Source organism: Osmerus eperlanus, chromosome 3 (genome assembly GCF_963692335.1).
Source record: "Osmerus eperlanus chromosome 3, fOsmEpe2.1, whole genome shotgun sequence".
NCBI lineage: Eukaryota > Metazoa > Chordata > Actinopteri > Osmeriformes > Osmeridae > Osmerus > Osmerus eperlanus.
Genome location: NC_085020.1, coordinates 6,145,224 through 6,164,720, shown reverse-complemented (window position 1 = coordinate 6,164,720; position 19,497 = coordinate 6,145,224). Strand labels below are relative to the sequence as shown.

General features: G+C 51.0%; 1 protein-coding gene across 4 annotated transcripts in view; it reads left to right on the top strand.

Annotated features, from left to right (window-relative positions):
• The window catches only part of raph1a (Ras association (RalGDS/AF-6) and pleckstrin homology domains 1a), a 44,670-nt gene that overhangs the window by 5,864 nt on the left and 19,309 nt on the right, over positions 1-19,497 (top strand). For 3 of the 4 annotated variants that reach the window (XM_062456809.1, XM_062456806.1, XM_062456810.1), the window contains exons 2-7: positions 6,866-6,942; positions 18,104-18,223; positions 18,299-18,407; positions 18,534-18,673; positions 18,847-19,041; positions 19,157-19,483. In XM_062456809.1, the coding sequence (XP_062312793.1) occupies positions 18,104-18,223; positions 18,299-18,407; positions 18,534-18,673; positions 18,847-19,041; positions 19,157-19,483 (891 nt within the window). In that variant the 5' untranslated portion in view covers positions 6,866-6,942. Of the gene's footprint in view, positions 1-4,108; positions 4,365-6,865; positions 6,943-18,103; positions 18,224-18,298; positions 18,408-18,533; positions 18,674-18,846; positions 19,042-19,156; positions 19,484-19,497 lie in introns of those variants that run through there. The other variant, XM_062456808.1, reaches the window with a different exon arrangement.

Genomic DNA, 19,497 nt, shown 5'->3' with positions numbered 1-19,497 from the left:
ACCTGGGCTACTGTGCTGAAGCGACTGTTGCTTCATGTGTCACACGTGAGGTTGACGGTTCAACATGCTGTTGGAGCTCTAAACCAACAGCGAGTCTTGTGTCTGGTCCGTCCATGTGGTCCGGGCCTGTCTCCACTCACTCACCTGAAGCAACGTCAAACAGAGGACCAGACAAGTTGAGACAGAGGCTAATGGTTTTAGTCGATTCAGACCTGTGTTTGTGTTGTGTACATTGCGTGTACAGCAGGTGTGTGTATGTGTGTGTGCTCTCCTGCGGTTTGTAAGTTGTGTGTGTGTGTGTGTGTGTGCCCTCCTGTAGTGTGTAAGTGGTGTGTGTGTGTGTATGTCTGCCTTCCTGCGGTGTGTAAGTGCTGAGGAGGTGCTTCTGTATGGCCAGCTGGGAGTTCAGATCCCCTCTGATCCCCTCCCTCCCTCAGCGTAGCCACACTCACACACTGCCTGCTCAGCACTTTGGGACTTCACACACACACACACACACACACACACACACACACACACTCACACACACACTCACTCCATGCTAGTGGGAAGTCACACAAACACACTCACTTTCCTCACACATGTACTCTCTCCACGTTGGCTACCGGCTACACCTATGAAGAGAGATGTCTGCAACCTAGGGACTGTACTGTTGTTCTATCGGCTGTGTATACTAAACTGTTTCACCTAACACATTAGGACTATGAGTACAGTGGAACTATGGGTTATGTAATAAATAGTCTCTCATCTTTCTGTCTTTCTAGCTAAGCCGCAGTCTGCTCCTGCTCTCCATTATGGTGGTTTCCCTGGATTCCCCTCTCTGCCTCTCTGTCTGTCTCTCCCTCTCTGTCTCTCTGTCTCTCCTTCTCTCCCTTTCTTCCTCTCTTTCTTCCTCTCTCTCCCTCACTCTCTCCCTTTCTCCCTCTCTTTTTTAACTCTCTATCTTTGTCTCCCTCTCTCTCTTGGTATTCTTTCTCACTCTCTCTCCACTCTCCCTATTTCTCCCTTTCTCTTTCTCCCCATCTCTCTCTTCTCCCTCCCTCCCTCCCTCCCTCCCTCCCTCCCTCCCTCCCTCCCTCCCTCCCTCCCTCCCTCCCTCCCTCCCTCCCTCCCTCCCTCCCTCCCTCTCTCTCTCTCTCTCTCTCTCTCTCTCTCTCTCTCTCTCTCTCTCTCTCTCTCTCTCTCTCTCTCTCTCTCTCTCTCTCTCTCTCTCACACACACACTTTCCTCTCTGAGCTCCTGGATGGTAGGGCTGACTATAAGAACATCTATGGTCGTTAGCGTGGCTGTTGTTTCTGGCAGGACACGGCTCTTCCCCGAGCCCCCAGTCAGACTGGAGGTGGAAACACAAGCCTTTTCCACTCCTCACCATCTGGGTCGGGTGTCGGCGAGGCCGTGCCATTACAGTAATGGTCGCTGTGCGGTCCGGTCCACTCGACAAAAACAGTTTCGGCAGCTATTGGAAACTCAATGCTCGGGTAGCATGGGTCTTGTGGAGTCTGGTGTAGTGTACTGTGTGATCATGAACAAAGGAGGTGGAATGTGCGCATGCGTGCGTGTGACGCTGAAAAGGATTGGAGTTCGGAGGCATCTGCTCAAGGATGGACAGTCTCCCTTCCTCTATCTCTGTGTTTGGGTGTGAGGAACTCTCGTCATAGTATGTGGACGGAATCATTTACAGAGGACTGATCCTGGGCCTGCTGGCGCTGACCCGGTCAGGGGTCATTGGAACAGTATAGTGTCATGTTGGGAACATTCCGGGCGTCGCGTGCTCCCGTCCTGTTCTCCGCGTGGCCTGTAACACCCTCCATATGGGGAAGAAGCAGAGCTCCTGGTCCCAGATGGACTGCAACAGCAACAGGAATCCAATCAGTTATTTTGATGAAACCCAGATCCCCCCACCCTCCCCCATCACACACACACATGAACACACACATGCACACACACTAATACACACAAACTCAGTTTGGGATGGAGAGTGTGTGTAGGTATACACACACACACACACTCCACCCCAAACTGTTGTTTTTGGAGGTCTGCTTTGGTAGATGGAGGGAGAAGTAAGTTGGAGTCAGACAGACAGACAGGCAGACAGGCAGACAGACAGGAAGGCAGACAGACAGGCAGACAGGAAGGCTAACTTCCTGTGTGTGTTTGTGTCCGGTCACTGCTATTCACAGACAGGCAGTGGACTGTGTCCTGGCCTGCTGTCCTGCCACCTGTCCTTTTGTTGTCATGTGTCTCTCCGTCGTACAGTAGAGACTTCTCCATCTTCCTGTCGCCACCCACACACACCCACACACACACACACACACACACACACACACACACACACACACCCACACACACACACACACACACACACACTTAGACACACACACCTCCTCTGGCTCAGTGAAAGAGATACCTTCTACAGTGGCACGCTCTCCCCCCCCCCCCCCCCCCCCACCTCTCCATTCAACCATATCTGTGTCTAATTCATCAGCTCATTAATAGAGGCAGCACTGGTTCTCTTAAAATCAGGCCTACTTATTATGGCTCAGTAGGAATTATCTGGTGGACATCTGTTTGTCCGAGTGGCATTACAGATGGATGCTCTGTAAGAATAGAATGGAAACTGATGACAGACTTCTCTAGCCTAATTATTTCTACAATTATTTCTTGCCCTTAGATATGTTATTACTCGTTTTGTTTTTCTTAAGGAGTGAGCTGGTGTACGCCAAGAAGAGTGGGAGAGAATTCAACTTCTATTAGAGGAGGTTTCTACCACAAACCAGCCCTGAGGGAGTCAGCATGGGGCATCGGCTGAGTTGAACAGGGCTGGGGAGTTCACAGCCAGGCACCTGGGTGAGCCGTGGTACCCCCCTCCTTACCCCCATGTGCTGGTGGGAGCTGGGCCACGTTAAAAATAAACTGTCCCACAATGCTCAGACACACTGGCTCCTTTGTTTGGACCTGCAGTAGGAGGTCACAGTGTGAGCTGGTTTACACACGCACCCAGGAGGTAGGCCTGGTCACACACTGACCCAGCACTGGCTGTTTGTGTGTCCAGACCTCTCTTGTCTCGGTCAGGGGTGGAGGTGGGCCTGTCTCCTATATAATACACTCATTTAGAAGACTTTTTTTTATTCAAAGTGACCTATGGGGGGGGTTTGAACCTGTGACCTCTTGATCTTCAGTCAGTTTCCCTACAGCTGAGATATACCCATCCTAGGCTCCAGACACCAGCCCCCTGCTAGTGTGTCGAGGTGCCCCACAGGTGCTAATCCTCTGGCTGTTTTTCATCTTCCTCAGACGAAAAGTCTGAAAGGGCAGCTTATTTAGAGAAGGGTAAGTTGATCCTAAACTTGTACTTGTCACCCGGATGGCCACAGGAACCCCCAAGTATTTCCCTGCAAACAAGCAGCAGACCATAGCATCAACAGTGTTAGCGTTGAACCAACCCAGCTATCATAGTATGGGAGTATGAGTGTGTAAGCTTATTGCACAACTCGGCTTGGTAGCTGTTCATTTCTCTGCTCCCATTCAACATGCACAGCTCGACCTATTTAAGGACCTGCAGTATGTAAGACTGACACGCCAGGGGGGGAAATCTACCCTGGGCCCTAGAGGAGCTCTGTTAATTACCGTGTCAACTCACACTGTGATGGAGGGAAGGGTCTGGCTCTGAGCCTCTGGATGCTGCCTCAAATTTGAAACCCCAATCTATTTATATCCTGGATGAGTTCCTTTTTTACTTTCTCCCCCTATGACCAGAAACATGCCACCCAACGCTTGGTGTGACTTGGTGTGTGTAGACTGTCCAGTGCTGTGCCACTCTGCTGTGCTCAGCAGCAGTAGTAGTAGTAGCAGAGTGCTGGCTGACCCAGTAACGTCTCCTACAGAGCCAGATAACATTAGGCCGAGACAGAGTTAGATGCAAGGTTGCTGTCAGGGGAATTTCCTGCCTGCGTGTCTGCCTGCCCAAGACAGACTCAATTTCCCATCATGCTCTGGTGCCCATGCAGGGCTAGGAGCCCCGAATAGAGGGCTCAGTTCCCCGCATCTGGCCAGCTCTGGGATAGTCATGTGGTTGGGTTTATGGGTAAACGGTGAGGTGGTGGATAGAAGAGATGGAAGGAGAGACCCACGGTGTTTGGGGGTTTTCGAGAGAGGGCTGCAGGCTCTTCTGTCATGCTTTGTGGTCCCCAGCTCTGGAGCGCTGGTGTGCGTGTGTGTTTGTGTGTAGTATTCTGTTTGTGGGTCCTGCCTTCTAGGTCAGTGGTTTGCTATTGTTCCAGCACTGTTGTGTGTGTGTGTGTGTGTGTGTTAGTCAGAGTAGGTTGGGCTGACTAAATGTGATCTTCAATGACAGCTCTTCTGCAGTAAGTCCCTCTGTGTCCCTCTGCGGCAACTCTTAAGGATGTGTGTCTATGTTTGTGTGTGTGTGTGTGGGCGCAAAATAGCGAGACAGAGAGAATCACAGGAGTTTGGTGAGACAGTAAGATAATATTCATAGCTTGCTTGCATTCTAAAGGTTCCTCGTTCATTGAAAACAGAGAAACTCAATCTCTCTTTAAAGAGCCTTAGCAGCTTGTTCCAACAAGGCTACAGTATTTACTCTGACAGCCACAAGCTCTTCATATAGTAGTTCCATGGAAGGTATGATTCAGGCCTGACCATGTTAAAGGATAGTGGAAGCAGGTATATCCTGGCTTGTGGATGAAAATGTTTTGCCATCTTCAAGGTCTGTCAAGAGCACTTCAGTCAATTGGCACATCTTATCATTGTCATTCGATTTTATCGAAGTGTTTTGTCCGGTACAGCGGATCCCATTGCCACGACCTTCACAGTCGACTTCATTTAGACCAAACAATGAACAGTCAGAGAACACCAGCCTTTTAATCTACTGGCCTTTTATGTGTCATGTGGCGTGTGTGTGTAAGTGTGGGAGTGTGTATTGCATGTATAGCTGTTCTTTTCCTCAGTGAAAGCAGCCTGTTAACACCTCCCTGCCACAGGCTGCTCCTATCTCTGTATCACATGCTGTTATTGTGTCCTACAGCAACATAATACTGTAGGCCTGGCTTGGTGCCCTGCACGCATGCACCCCCCCCCCCCCCCCACACACACACACACACACTCATCATTCAAGCACCGTTTGCCTGAGAGGATAACTTAATAGCTGTCAGGTGGAGATTGGAGATTGCTAGATATTCCCCCTGAAAACTCTTTACTTTAAGCCCCTCCAGCATGATGAATCACAAACTATCCTCAATGCCTTTTGTGTTTGTCTAACTTTAGACACTGCTGTCATTCTGTCTTTTAAAACGATGTTTTAGTGTTCTGCGAATCTCGGTTAACTAGATCCGACCACACCATCTCCTGCCTCTTTTCGTGAGTTGTACCCTGAAACCACATCACAACAGTCAGTGCTCTTGCAGTGGTCCAAAGCAACAGAGAGGTGTGAGTGGCTGGCTCGGGTGCAGGAAAGCTGCGGGCAGGAGACGAGGCTGAGCAGAAGACAGGAAGTGATAGAGCAGTCTGTGGCCGGTGCTGCTACGACATTGACAACCTCAGACAGTCACAACATTTATTTTATTTGTTTGAATAAAGCCTCAGGTTACAGTCCCAAAGTTGAATGAGGACTGCCAACTTATGATTGGCTGTGAGTGTGTGTTGTTGGCTTATTAATGTGTGTTCTGACAGACCATGTGACAAAGTTAAGGCTCAGAAAGCGAGTCACATGAACTGGAAACGATGACCCACATTCTGAGTTGCACTTTAGTAGCTGTGACTAACCAGCTAATCAAACTGGAGACAGATTTTGTTATAGAAATGGAGAAATGGAGAAATGAACTAACTAACTGAATTAACTGACAAATCATTGTAATTTTTGGAAATACCACTATATTTGACTGTATGGTTGTGTATATCTGTGTTTCGGTGTGAGAGATTGTGTGGGTTTGTGATGTATATCCTGTTAGTCCTGTTAGACATTTTTAGGTCACAGCATCAGGCTAGTTGTCAGCTAATTGGTATGAAATAAATGTATAGTGGCAAGGTTTAGGCCTACATGCCACACATGCGCAGAGTGATTAGTGCCACCTACTGTACTGTAGCTGGATGGCGAGGCCAGTTGTTGTGTGGACAGCTTCTAAGATGAGGGGACTGGGGATGGGGTTTGGGAGACACTGGGGATATACATTTAGTCATTTAGCAGACGCTCTTATCCAGAGCGACTTACACAAGTACAGGGAAATTCCCCCGAAGCAAGTAGGGTGAAGTGCCTTGCCCAAGGACACAACCGTCATTTGTCACGGCCAGGAATTGAACCGGCAACCATCTGAGCAGAGGCAGGGGGTGACTGGGGTCTGGGAAAGAGCAGAGGCAGGGGGTGACTGGGGTGTGGGAAGGAGCAGAGGCAGGGGGTGACTGGGGTGTAAAGGCACTGGGGAGGAGACTGGTAGAATAGTGTGAATCGCCTGATACACGCAACACTGCAGTCGGCAGCTCGAGCCCGTTGTGCAGGTGCTTTTCCCTTCATGAAACAAATTCCAGTACCAGAGCAGCTAGCATGCAGCAGCCATTCAGTGTTCCGCAGCAGTGGCTTCAGGGGAGCAGTCAATCTCTACAGTAAACCTTCAGCTGAGTCTGCACTACACAGGCCACTGTACTGTAGAAGTGGATTGAAACTTGGCTTTTGCAATAACTGTCCTGCTGGCTTTAAATTAACTACCTTTCTCTCTCTCTCTCTCTCTCTCTCTCTCTCTCTCTCTCTCTCTCTCTCTCTCTCTCTCTCTCTCTCTCTCTCTCTCTCTCTCTCTCTCTCTCTCTCTCTCTCTCTCTCTCTCTCTCTCTCTCTTATTCCCCCTCTTCCTCTCAGGGTGATTTAAACAGCTGTTCTCCCAGGAGGATTGTGGACTGGACTGGACAGAACCAGGCTGCAGAACTACACCAAAGGTAAGCAGGTACCCCAGTATACTCTCCATGTATCTGTGGGCGCCGCATGCGCCACAGTCAGTTCCGTGACCCATGCTTGCCCATGCACCGTATAATCAGAGAAAACGGTTTGGCACCTGAGAGAGAGAACAACAGGATATTCCAACGGTTAACTTCATGTGAGTGGGTTAAGGCGCTTGCTGCGGTGTCGAGACGATGGTTTACACCAGCCACGCATCCACTGCTCATGTTTCTCAGCGGTGTGTCACTGTCTCGGCTGTCAAACCCTGCTGTTCTTTCCACTAAGCCTTTTCCAGTCAGAAATACATGCGTGGCTGGATGGGTTTCTATCGGGGTGGAAAACTGGAAGCCCCAGGGCTGGAGACTTCTGATCCCCATCACACTACACCACCAGTGGAGCTCAAGCCCAACCAGACACACGCTAAGTCGTGGAGCGACTCGTGGCTTTCGGGGGGGATAGCTTGTGTGGGAAGTGAAACCATGTGGGGAGCGGGAGGGATGGAAACATGTGGAGCTGCTTTGGGGCTGTTGGGAATGCTGCTGGGGTTCTCCCTCCTGGGGACCTTCCTGTAACTCCTGCCCTGTTATCATAGAATGGGCTGGGCTAGTGGTCCGTTCTGAACCCCCTCCCACTGTGATTACCCACACACACACTCACACACACACACACACACGGCACAGCAACTCATCCCCTAGGCTTAATTAGGAAGTCATTCTATTGGTTGATCCTGGTACAGGAAGACGGCAGTGCGAATGTAAAGGAGCATATGGTTACAAAGACAGGTTTGGCACTACAATGTAGACCCCCAACCCACCTCTTCTACTGCCTGTCCTGCACACACACACAGACACACACACTGTACACCGACGGGACCGGCCTGTCTTCACTCAAAGATAATGAGAGGGGACACCAGGAAGTGAAGTCATCACCATCTGGGTGATAGCCACTCCTGACTGCAGCCAGACAGAGACAATTCTCTCTCTGTCATACGTATTCACGTGTCACTTACAGTATGTCAAGACTGAACCAAATTCTTACTCAGTATGATCACATCTGTTACACAATAGCATCACTGGTTGATTGCTGTTTAATCTCACCAATTACATTGTGTTAGAAAACAGACCCTACCACTGAGTGCTGAAGGTCACTGTGTTGCTAAGTGTCTTGAGTTTCTATTGTGTTGCTAGGGGGTGTCTGTGGGCACTGAAACGACAGAGTACCTCCAGTCCTCCACCCAAAGTTTTTTGGTCTAAATCTGTCCCACATCACAGCGTGAAGTGGGATATTGTGTGTGTGTGTGTGTCCTGTGTTAGTGTGTGTGCGTCTATATCGGTCGCGGGGCATGTCCTGACAGCTCTCTGTGGAGCACAGCTGCTGTGTAACATGAACCTGGTAGTACGGAGCTCCGCAGGCTGACGAGCCTCCCCCTGTCTGCCCCCCCCCCCCCCCCCCCCCCCGGCCCTGGCACATCAGCCTCCTGCAGGCCCCAGGAAGGACCCCAGCATCAGCTCTCGCTGTGTTCGCTCCACAGTAATGTGTTGACCATCTGCTGTGAAGGGTGCTGTGTGTATGTGTGTACTGTATCATACTGGTGAAGTGTCTGGGCCAGCACTACAGCCTCTCCCAGGCCGGGTGAGTCATACCCTGGCCAGGCCCCCTCCACATCGCTATTGTTCTGCCGTTACACACACTTGGCTGGGATCTGACCTTAACAGCACTGGAACTGGGCTTCCATCAGGACAGGATAAGATGGGGGCAGGGGGACAGGAAGTGATGTAATGATTTTAACAGGGCCTCGGGATTGTGTTGTAATTTCTGTTGGAGCAAGTCCTCTCGCCTTTTCTCTCATGTCTCTTCTCTTCTTGTCCTCCTCTCTTCTCTCTCCTTCTTTCTTTTCCTTTCCCTCTTTTCTCCTCTCTCCTCTCTTTAATTTCTCTCTTTTTTTCCGTCCTTTTTTCTCACATGAAAGATCAGAAGAGTCGTTTTGACAGACCAGCCCTAGGCTTCCTCTGATTACATTAACCTTTCTACGGTTTATCCTGAAGGTTGGCGTGTGTGCCCAAGCCAGCTGCTATGTCTCCAACAGTACGAGAGGCCTGGATCCATGGAAAGCTGGAAGCTAGGTTTGCCAGTGTAGTGTGATACTATGAACATGGTGTTCATGTTTTAACTATACATTGTAGGATGGAAACTACTCGAATCAGCTCGGTATGAAGGCAGACAGGAGGAGGACGAGAGAGGAGGAGACAGACAGAGACAGAGAGAGAGAGGCTGAGTGAGAGAGAGAGAGAAGCTGAGAGGGAGAGGGAAGCTGAGCGAGCAGTATTGATTTATGTGTAGTTTGGAGTCCTTGGGTTACAGTGAGAGAGGGACCATGTAGACTGCAGTGTGGAGGAAGGCTGAAACTCACTGTCTCTTACTAGATCAATGACAATCCACTGGAGGGACACACAAATGCATGATAAGGCTTGTTACTGGTAGAGGTGATAAGCTGTCAATTTGGAAATGAATGCTCTCTCCCTCTGCCTCTCAATCTCTCTTTCTCTGTCCTCTCTCTCTCTTTCTCTCCTTCCATCCATTACCTAATGGAGGACTGAATGTCTGGCTCATTGGTCTGAGTGCACTTCGCCTGCCTGTCTGTCTACCTGCCTGCATGTCTATCACCAGCAGTCAGGCATTCTACAGGAGCCTATGCATCACAACTATTACTAAAGAATACTTTTCTAAGAATACGTTTCTCAATTTCGGGCTCAGTTTTTTTTTTGATTTTTTCAGACAAAAAGACAGTCAGCCTCATTTAGATGCTGGAGCGAGTTAAGACAGATTCAGTATAGATGACTGGGTCTTACACAGTCCACATGCCAAACCGACCCTTGTCTGTTCAAACGGTGATCTTTGTTTTTCTGAGGGCAACATCTGGTCTTAGTCAAGTCTAAGAGCTACCATCATTCTATTGTCATATTAGGTTGTGTTGACCAACCACCTTGATGACACTTGACCCTTGATCTTTATTGCTGAAGTGTATGGTACCAGTTTGTCTGTATGAGTGCACCGTGGACAGAGCACACAAAACAGCTTCTCTGCAGAGTCCCAGGCTGACTTGGCAACCCTGTAGCATTCGAGGCATTAGTCAGCCCCCTACACACACACACACACACACACACACACACAGAGAGACACTATAATTGGCGGTGCAGTGTGAATCCTCAGGCCCATTGTGACACTGCCAGGGCCGTGGGGGAGGTGACGGGTGAGGGGGAGGGAGCGAGGAGACGGATGGAGGGGAAACGAGGGGAGGCAGGGAGGGGAGGTAAGGGGGGGAGGGGAGGGCTGGGTGCCACCAGGCATGCTGCTTATTTACGGTGGCTAGTTGTGCGTGAAAGATGACATTAGAGCTGCCTCTCTCTGTCTGGCTGCAACAACAGGGGCTCTCTATGACCCCACTCCTGCCTTTGTCTCTCCTCGCTACTCTCTCTACTTTTCTCTCCCTCCGACGACACGCAGCCATGCGTCTCCTTTACCCAGCAGGCAGGGTGACTGACAGGGGACAAGTGTTTCTGATGCTGGGTTCGATTTGTAATTCAAGCCACCATGGTGTTAAAATAGAGTTTGTAATGGGTATGTTTAGATTGAAACAAGTTGAAACCTCTGAGGTTGAAAGCGACTTGGCTTTATTAAGCCCTGCAGAATGATAGACATTATTTTCGACCGTATGTCTTCGAGGAGAATCATTCGTCGTTCATAATGAATGAAAACGTTTTTGGAAGTGAGTGATGATTCATTGCTTAGGCCACACATGAGTGAATGTGTGTGGTTTTAGTGTGGTTGGTCAGAGAGTTGGGAAATAGCTACTGCTCTAGTTGTTTACAGAACATGAATCACCTGCATCCTGTATCTGGCCCCGGGAAACCTTCATCTCAATCCACACACACATAGCTACATACAGATGCACAAACACATGCCTTCAAGCACACGTGCAGACACACACACACATACTGGACACCACGGGGTGTGTGTTCCTCTGCAGAGTGTCCTCTGTGGTTGATTCAGCAGATGGTCTGGCGTCCACCCTCCCTCCTGACCCCTCCCACCATTCCGTCATGTTGGAACTACCAGAGGTCACCCAGTTGCAGTGTGGAGGCCCAGCCAGGTTCTCACAGCTGAGCCGCACCCTCACAGACAAACAGTTTCCCTCCTTCCTCCTCTGAATGGACCTCTTTCATGACTGAGAGCAAGGCTTTTGGCATTGGATGAGAGGCCTTGTTGTGTGTGTGTGTGTGTCAGTAGTGTGTCTGTGTGTCAGTGGTGTCTGTGTATGTGTGTGTCCGTCACTAGTGTGGAGAGTTCAGTGACATAGACTGTCTAGTAGCCTGCCTGTGCTGAACAGACCAGTCCAGAGTGACATGAGAGATCTAGGGAGTAGCCTAAACTTTGTCTTTGTTTAAAGTATCTTCACATCAGAGCAGATTGGAGAACGTCCGAGGGGAACTTCAGGCTGTCTCCTCCCATGTGTTTTAGGAAAGGCAGAGGAGGAGAGGAGACCAGGAGAGACCTCTGAGGTTCCCCCTTCAGCCAGACTGTTTACCTAGGAAGGTGGAGACATGGAAACTGGAGGCTGCAGCTCAACGGCAAAACTGACGCGGAATAATAACACTCCAGCCATTATGAACTCACATGCTTATTTGGAAGAGGAAATTAACAGTGGAGGGAGACTCTGGGTGTGTGTGTGGGGGTGTGGGTGTGTGTGTGTCACACCCGACTGGAGTGTGGAAACCTGGACTCATCATCAAAAGCCTCCATATAGACCTGGTGAGATGACTGGGAGACAGAGAGGGCCTTATAAGAACCCAACCGCAGATCCTGCATGACTATGGAGGAAGCAGGACTGGCCTGGCACAGGATAGTTCCAACTAACCAAGCCCCACCACTAATCCACCTAACCTAAACCCCGGCAGAGGGGCGAGCACGATAAGAAAAGGTCCCACAGCAGCCCCAGAGCAGTACTATAGGGCTCTGTACTAGAACAGTACTTGACCAGGACTAGAGCAGTACTAGGGCAGTACAGAAGCAGTACTAGGGAAGGACTAGAGAAGCAGGCTGCAGATGGGATGGTAGAGCAGCTAGGTGTGGTCAGGTTCAGGAGAGGGTGCAGGTGGGACAGGTGCCATTTGACACTGAGCCCTCAGGCTTCCCATATCTCACACCCTCCTCCTCCCTCTCTTATACTTTGTCAGCAACTCACGCAAATGGACTGGAGCTAAGGTGAGGTTGCTTCATAACATGCAGGTGTGTGCGAGCGAGTACGCATGTGTGTGCTTGTGCGAACAACTGCGTTTGTGTTCATGACGTCCAACTGAGGGGCGGATGACGGAGGGAGAGACAGAGAGACAGTGATTATGTCAACGACCTGAATGCACGTCTGTTTTGGCAAGACTGTTCCGAATTTAAAGGTTAGGCTGCATTAATCGTTTGTGGTGTTGAACATACAGAAATTGACCGGGAAAGCAGAGGAATTCCAGAACCCAATCAAGTTCTGTGTTAAACACCACTCAACCTAAACATAGCCTAACATCTCATGTCAAAACATTCGTTCGCAGTCATTGTGCCACAGACGGTCACATATCATCGTGATGCATTCCCGTGTCTCACATCGAAACCCTCCCACTGCCTCTCTCCATCGGCAGAGCTGTCCCCCAGTCCCTGCCGTGACTAGGCACACTTACTGCCAGCCAACAAGTTCCTCGGCATTCATAAACATGCCCTTTGTTTTCCCCAACTGAGGACTCCAATATGCTCGTGTCGACTACAAAGAGGCCTGGTGCCAGTGGTTATGTTCCTACTGCGGTCCTACAGCCCTGAACACAAGACCTTCGTGTGAGCGGGCGGAGAGGGGAGTGAAGGGAGCCACATAGGAAACCAGGAACAGAGACGGCCCTCATCATCTGCTTTATCGGCGTGTAAACCCACCATTACAATGTTCTCCTAAAAATATGGACAGGACATTCACGAGAGTTAACTTGCGTCTTCCACTTAGAAGCCTCGGGTCTTCTCTTGGCCAGCGTTGACTCTCCAGTGGTTTCGCACGGCTTGCTCTCCAACCGCAGTTCCCCTCTGGTGCTTCATCTGCTGGGCTCTGACTCACAGGGAGGGAGGGGGGAGGGAGGGAGGGGCAGGCTAAGCAGATAATTGTCCCTGAAAAACAAGTGATGTGCTGTTCAGCAAGAGGCTGCCTGCCCCTGCCCACTCAGCACTCTGTCTCCTGACTGACCCTACAGAGAGCACCACACACATCAAACAGGCAGCTTCTCTACTATTCTGTGCTATCAATACCCTCTTATAATCTGTCTCTTATCTGTCTGTCTGCCTGTCGGTCAGCCTGTCCGTCTGTCTGTCTGTCTGTGCTGCCATGTTCTGTCCTGCTTGCAGATGTAGCAATCATTTCCCATGCAGAGTCAGATGTTGAGCTGGAGTCTGGCCAACTCTCGGCTCTGTTCTGCTACAGTAGTTCTCAGTGTTTACCTCTGGTCCAAATGCTGCCTGCCTAGATCATCCCCCCCCTCTCTCTCTCTCTCTCTCTCTCTCTCTCTCTCTCTCTCTCTCTCTCTCTCTCTCTCTCTATCCATCTTCCCAGTTCATAGTTAATAGAGAGATCCTCCCCATCCTTGTCGCTAGCTTGAAATCTAGCGCTCACTAACCGTTCGCTACTGTGCTGGGAGTCCTCGTCTGTGCGGTCTCCCCCTTCGAACGCGGTCACTGGGTTCTCTTTCTCTCTGACTCCAGCCTATCTGAAGTTTCTTCTGCTATTTCAGTCGTTGCTCTCTTTTATAACTGGGTGTGTGTCCTGTGGCCACATGTGACAAGTCTGACATTGTGGCTGCAAAAATCACACAGAAAGAATCAGATAGCAGCAAAGGGACTGCTGCTGTGGAGGGAAATCATTGTGTAGGTATCTCATTATCTCACTGACGTAGTGAGGTGCTACTGTGTGTGTGTGTGTGTGTGTGTCGGTCTTAAGACGAGTGTTGTAGTTAGTGTGCAGGCCTGTCTGGGTGTTGTTAACCGTGTGTGTGTTGTCATAATAGATGTTGTCCTCCTGGCCTATCTCATACTCTCTCTACACCCGCCCCTCCCTGTCTCCCGGGCCAGTCAGTATCTAGGCCTGACTGATCTCAGAGAGGGAGAATGAGGAAGAGATCCCCAGGACCCACAAGGTCACTACAAGGTCGTGTCCAGCTGGCTTTCACTTGCATAGTCAAAGTGTGTGTTTGTTTATGTATGCAGTCGTGCTCGTGTGTGCAGGCGTGTTTGTGTGTGTGTGTGTGTGTGTGTGTGTGTGTACGGTACATTCTGTATCATTGAGTTGGAGAGGCTGGATTCACTCACATTCTCTTCCCTCCTCCATGGTTTCTGTGGTTCATCCTTCGTCTCAGAACATCAACACACATTTGTTTTTCCTCTTCTGAAGAGAGAGAAAGAAAAAAATACAAGAAAGGGAGAGAAAGAGAGGAGAGAGAGTGAATTAGTCTGGATCTGGTTTGGAGCTGGTCCTTCCCCTGGTAGTCTCTTCAGCAGACTTGTGGTAGAATGTTCCCGGGGTGTGTGCGTGTGTGTTGTGTTGTGTGTGGGTCAACACATCTGTACTATATGGATGTGAGTGGGTTTAGGGGAGTGGCCTAGGCCTATCTTGAGTCATATTCCAATATAGGCGTGGGAACAGGGAGTAGTCCCACCCAAGACACACACACACACACACACACACACACACACACACACACACACACAGACACACACACACACACACGTGACTTGAGTTACAGGATCATTTTAATTTGGGTTGTGCAGCTGTTGCCTCAGGGGAGGTTCTTGTTGTTGAGGAATGTCAGAGCAGAGACCAGCTTGCTTTCTGCTCCTCTGCAGTCAAGACAGATTGACACCCCGTAATCGTCTCCCACATTAAACACTGGTTTCACCTGATCGTTTATCGGAAAGGGAGATCAATCATTTAACCACCTAGACCGTTGACAGGCTCGCAGAGAACTGTGTTGTCATGATAACTCAGATGTAGTACGAGAACGTGTTGTCGAGTAATGTACCGTACGCTGCCTGTCCCCTCCCGTGCCCTGACCCCTGACCCCTAACCTTTAGGTCATATGTCACAGCTTTTTGGAGCTGGGGACCCTGGGAGCTGACCCAGTCACTGACCCTCTGCTCTATTTAAGGTGGGGGCACTCCCAAGTGGCAGTAGAGGGCACCACAGGGCACCTGAGGGGCAGTAGAACATGTGTACCGCTCATCCCCGCGATGCCAGTCCTGAGGAGATGCCAACGTCCCTCTCCCGGTGGAATGTTTTTGACCCTCTGGGGTCAGCTCAGGGCCTGCTCCCTCCTCCTTCTTGTTTCCACGGGGATGTTCTGAGCTGAGTTCAAGCAGGACGCAGCGTTAGTGAAACCTTAGGGTGAACCTGTTTTCTCAAACCAGAGCAGTGATTATGTCCGAATCTTAATCCGGACGATATTCAACGAAGGCTCTGTCGTTTCTCTGGCTATGCTTGAGGAACAGCCTTTGGGGGAGGCTGTTCCTCAAGCATAGCATCGCTATGGAGATAAGGAATCCAATAAGTGCTAGACATTCCTGTTCCTCCTCCTCTTCCTCCTCCCAAATGCCCTCACTCCTGGACACACTACTGCGGCTGCTGAGGACCGGTGAGATGTTTGTTTTCCCTGCATGGTCTAACTCCCCTGTGTCTAGGAGCCCACGCTCTGACTTCAGTACTCTGTAAACAGCAGTGGGTCGAGGCTAAATCTGTCTCCATGACCTCCCCTCGTATGACTCTGTACCAGCGGGTTTAGTGGAGCAGAACTGTCTGCTAAAATAATCATAACACACACACAGATCACACACACACAGACGTTCACACAATGTTTATGTGTTCCCTCTCTTTCTCTCTCCATAAGGAATGTTGTTGTTTGGATGTCCTCTCCAGATTGTCATCTGATGTGGTCTGATGTTTGCTGTCTTTGGCCTAGATTCAACTTGGTAGTCCCGACACGGCAGATAAGCTATTGCAAAGCTGCGTTCAACATTATTCAACGTTGTGCAACGTTCAGAGAGCGCGAGTGTGTGCCAGGTAGGGAGAGGCAGGGGATGGGTGGAGAGGGAGGGAGTGGGAAGGGGAAGAATGATAGCCTGTTTGGAGGCAGAGGCTTGCAGGCAGGTTGCAAGACAGCAGGCGTGTGTCTGTGTGACAGCAGAGTGATGATTGTTTGGTCGCCTGCATATACACTCCTGTCATGAGCGATTTGCTGGTTCAGCTCTGCTAAACACCAGACCCGGCCTCCAGTGTAGACATGGGTCTGTTTTTCCCCAGGAGACAGACAGCAGTCACTACTGGAAAGCCTCAAGATCCCCACCACCATCCCAGCTCCATCCCTGTGGCTCCTCTCTCCTCCCTGGGCCAGGGTGGCCTATTCCTGGACAGCCCTGGTGTCGTTGTCCCCTCCCTAGAGAGTGAAAAGAAGCCAGCAGCCAAAGATTACAGAGCCCAGTTTCAGGGAGCAGCGCTACAATTAGCTCCATGTGGCTGGCAGGCCTGTGATTAGAATCTGAGGCCCGGGCTGAGGCTGGGGCTTGCGCTTGGAGAGGGCTACGGGATGGGACAAGAGTAAGATGGGTTTTGGGCTTGGACTATAGGTGAAGGGGAGGACTGGTGAGGAGCATTGGGGTTTGGAGGGGGGCTAGGACTGGGGCTGCTGCTGTGGCTCAGGCTGGAGCTGGGGCTTGGGCTTGGGCTTGGGCTGAGGATTTGTTTGTTTGTGCTGGTAGCCTTGCCTTCTAATTTCCTGATCTCACAAAACTGTCCAGCCCTAGATTTGTTCAATCCCTCTCAAGTCTGTAAGTTGATGAGCGTGTGTGTGAAGAGTCTGACCTCAACAGCCCATGACTGATGAGTGTTGAGTCAATCAGCAACTGGGACATCGGTCCTCGTCCCAGTCCTAGTTGGGGTCTGTCTGCATCTCCAGATCCAGCCCTCACAGACGGAAGCCCATGCTGGCTCCTACAGACCAGGACACACCCAGCTGTTGTAGCCACCCCTTCCTCCACCACCTCCACATCGAGGGGCCTCCCAGCCTGGTACATCCCCTCCATAACACCCCCATCAGGGGGAGTGGGGGCGACCCCTCTTACCTCTCTGGCCTGTATTAGTTTTGAAAGGAATTTTAAGAGGATTACTCATGTGGGCTAGCCAACGTGTACAAGTTTAGAGGTGATTGTTGTGGCTGGTTTGTTTGAGTCAATCATGAGCTGGTTTATCAGCAGTCATTCATGTGTACAGTAGGACTTCCTGCTTAGGGCCCTGAAAATCATGTGGAGCTTTATTAATGTCAGAGGATGAGTGTGGGAGGTGATTCAGTCGTCTGGGTCTGTGTTGTGCTTTCTTGTTATGGTATCTGTACTTCATTTGGCGGTACACATGTTGGTGTAGCCCTGGCTGTTTGTTTTGCACCTCAGGAATGTGATCCTGGACATGAATCATTCACGCACTCTGCAGAAGACTTAAGAGTGTGTTGACTCGTTCCACGGATGTTGCATAATCATTCCATAACTCAGGCCATGACAGCAGGCCTTCTTTTGATTTCTGCTCGGCAGAGACTTGACAAGGGGACCGACTGTGTGTGCGTGCAGGCTATGGAGATGGCCACCAGGGGGCAATAACTCATCACCACTCGCTGGAGCAGATGCCTAGACCATGCCAGTAAAATATGTCTGCAGTCACATATGGAAGACTTTCTCTCTCATGCTGCACATTTATCACTGTGGTGGAAATATGATCTTTGCCCGGAGGAGGTGGGAGGAGTCGGGTCGGGAGAGTAGAGTCTGGAAGGGATAATCAGACAGGTGCTGAGCCTCTGATGGTCAACTTCAAAGCCTCAGGTGAGGCCAGGTGTACGGGGGCCGCCAGATGGATTTGTCCCACAGACGACCCCTGAGTTACCATGGCAATCTGGGGTGCCGTGCTGTGCCCTCTGGGCCAGAATTAGAGGAAGTGACACGCTAGCTGTTCCTCCTGTCTACTGGATATGACAGTGGACTTGTGGTTACTCCTTTACAATGTAAGGTTTTACTCAATGTGTGTGTGTTGTGTTGTGTGGTGTGTTGCAGATGGATCAGCTATCAGACGAGGAACTGGACCATGCTGCAGAAGAGGACAGTGATAAGGAGGACCAGGACCTGGACCAGATGTTTGGAGCCTGGCTGGGAGAGCTAGACAAACTTACACAGGTGAGCGCACACACACACACACACACACATGCAGGAACAGTATATGTAAACCAAGCCTGTGTCGTGTCCCTGTAGAGTCTGGACGATGGGAAGCCCGAGCCTCCTAAGAGCCAGAAGGCTCCTCTGAGGCAGGAGACCAACATGGCCAACTTCTCTTATCGCTTCTCTATCTACAACATCAACGGTGAGGACCAGACACGCATCAACTCTCACACTGCCTTCTCACTAGACGATGTTAGCTGTGTGGTGTACGGCAGCTTTCCTCTTACAGTCCCAGACTGACGTGTGCGTGTGTGTTGTTGTGGTCCAGAGGCTCTAAACCAGGGTGGTGACTCAGTGGACCTGGATGCCCTGATGGCAGACTTGTGCTCCATAGAGCAGGAGCTCAGCACCATCGGCAAGCCCAACAACACTGGCATGACCAGGCTGGGCGTGCCCGGAGAGCCCAAGGTAAGCTCTGGAGACTACACACACATAAACACCCACATGGACCTTACACACGTATATAAAAACGCACAAACTCTACACACGTATATACAGACACACACAGACACGTACAGACATGCACACACACACACTGTATGCGGCTCATCACATGTGTTCACGTGTTCACGTGTGTTCAGGTGCGTCAGAAGCCCCCGGCAGGGCGCAGCAGCAGTGCCAAGCATGCAGGGGGCAGCGGGGGCAGCAGCGGGGGCAGCACAAGCAGCAGCACCCGGGCCTCACCGGCCTCCACTGTCAGGGGGGGCAGCGTCCACAGCCGAACCCCTCTGGCCTCCAACTTCTCCCTGGACGACATCACAGCTCAGCTGGAGCAGGTGGGAGAGACTACCTTTGTGTTTACTGTAACGCGTGTCAATCTATTCAACAGAGACAAGCCAGTGTGTGTATTAGAAGCGTGTCTCATGGTGCGGGTCACCCCTGCTTCTCCAGGCCTCTCTCAGCATGGACGAGGCGGCGCGCCAGAGCTCCTCCCACTCCTTGGGCTCCGCCTCCTCGTCCTCCTCGTCCTACTCGTCCACCATGCGCCGGCCCGCCTCCTCGCACCGCCACCACCGGCGGACGGGCTCGGTGGGCACGGTGAGCGAGCACGAGGCGCGCTCCATCGTCCACTCCTCGCGCTCCTCCATCAACTCCGCCTCCGCCTCCAGCATGGACTCGCTGGACAGCGTGCTGCGGCCGGCGGACCAGGACGAGCCGCGGCAGACCTCCGCCACCCCCCCGCCGCAGGGGACCAATCAGGGCCAGGCCAGCTCCGAGGTACACTCCCGCCT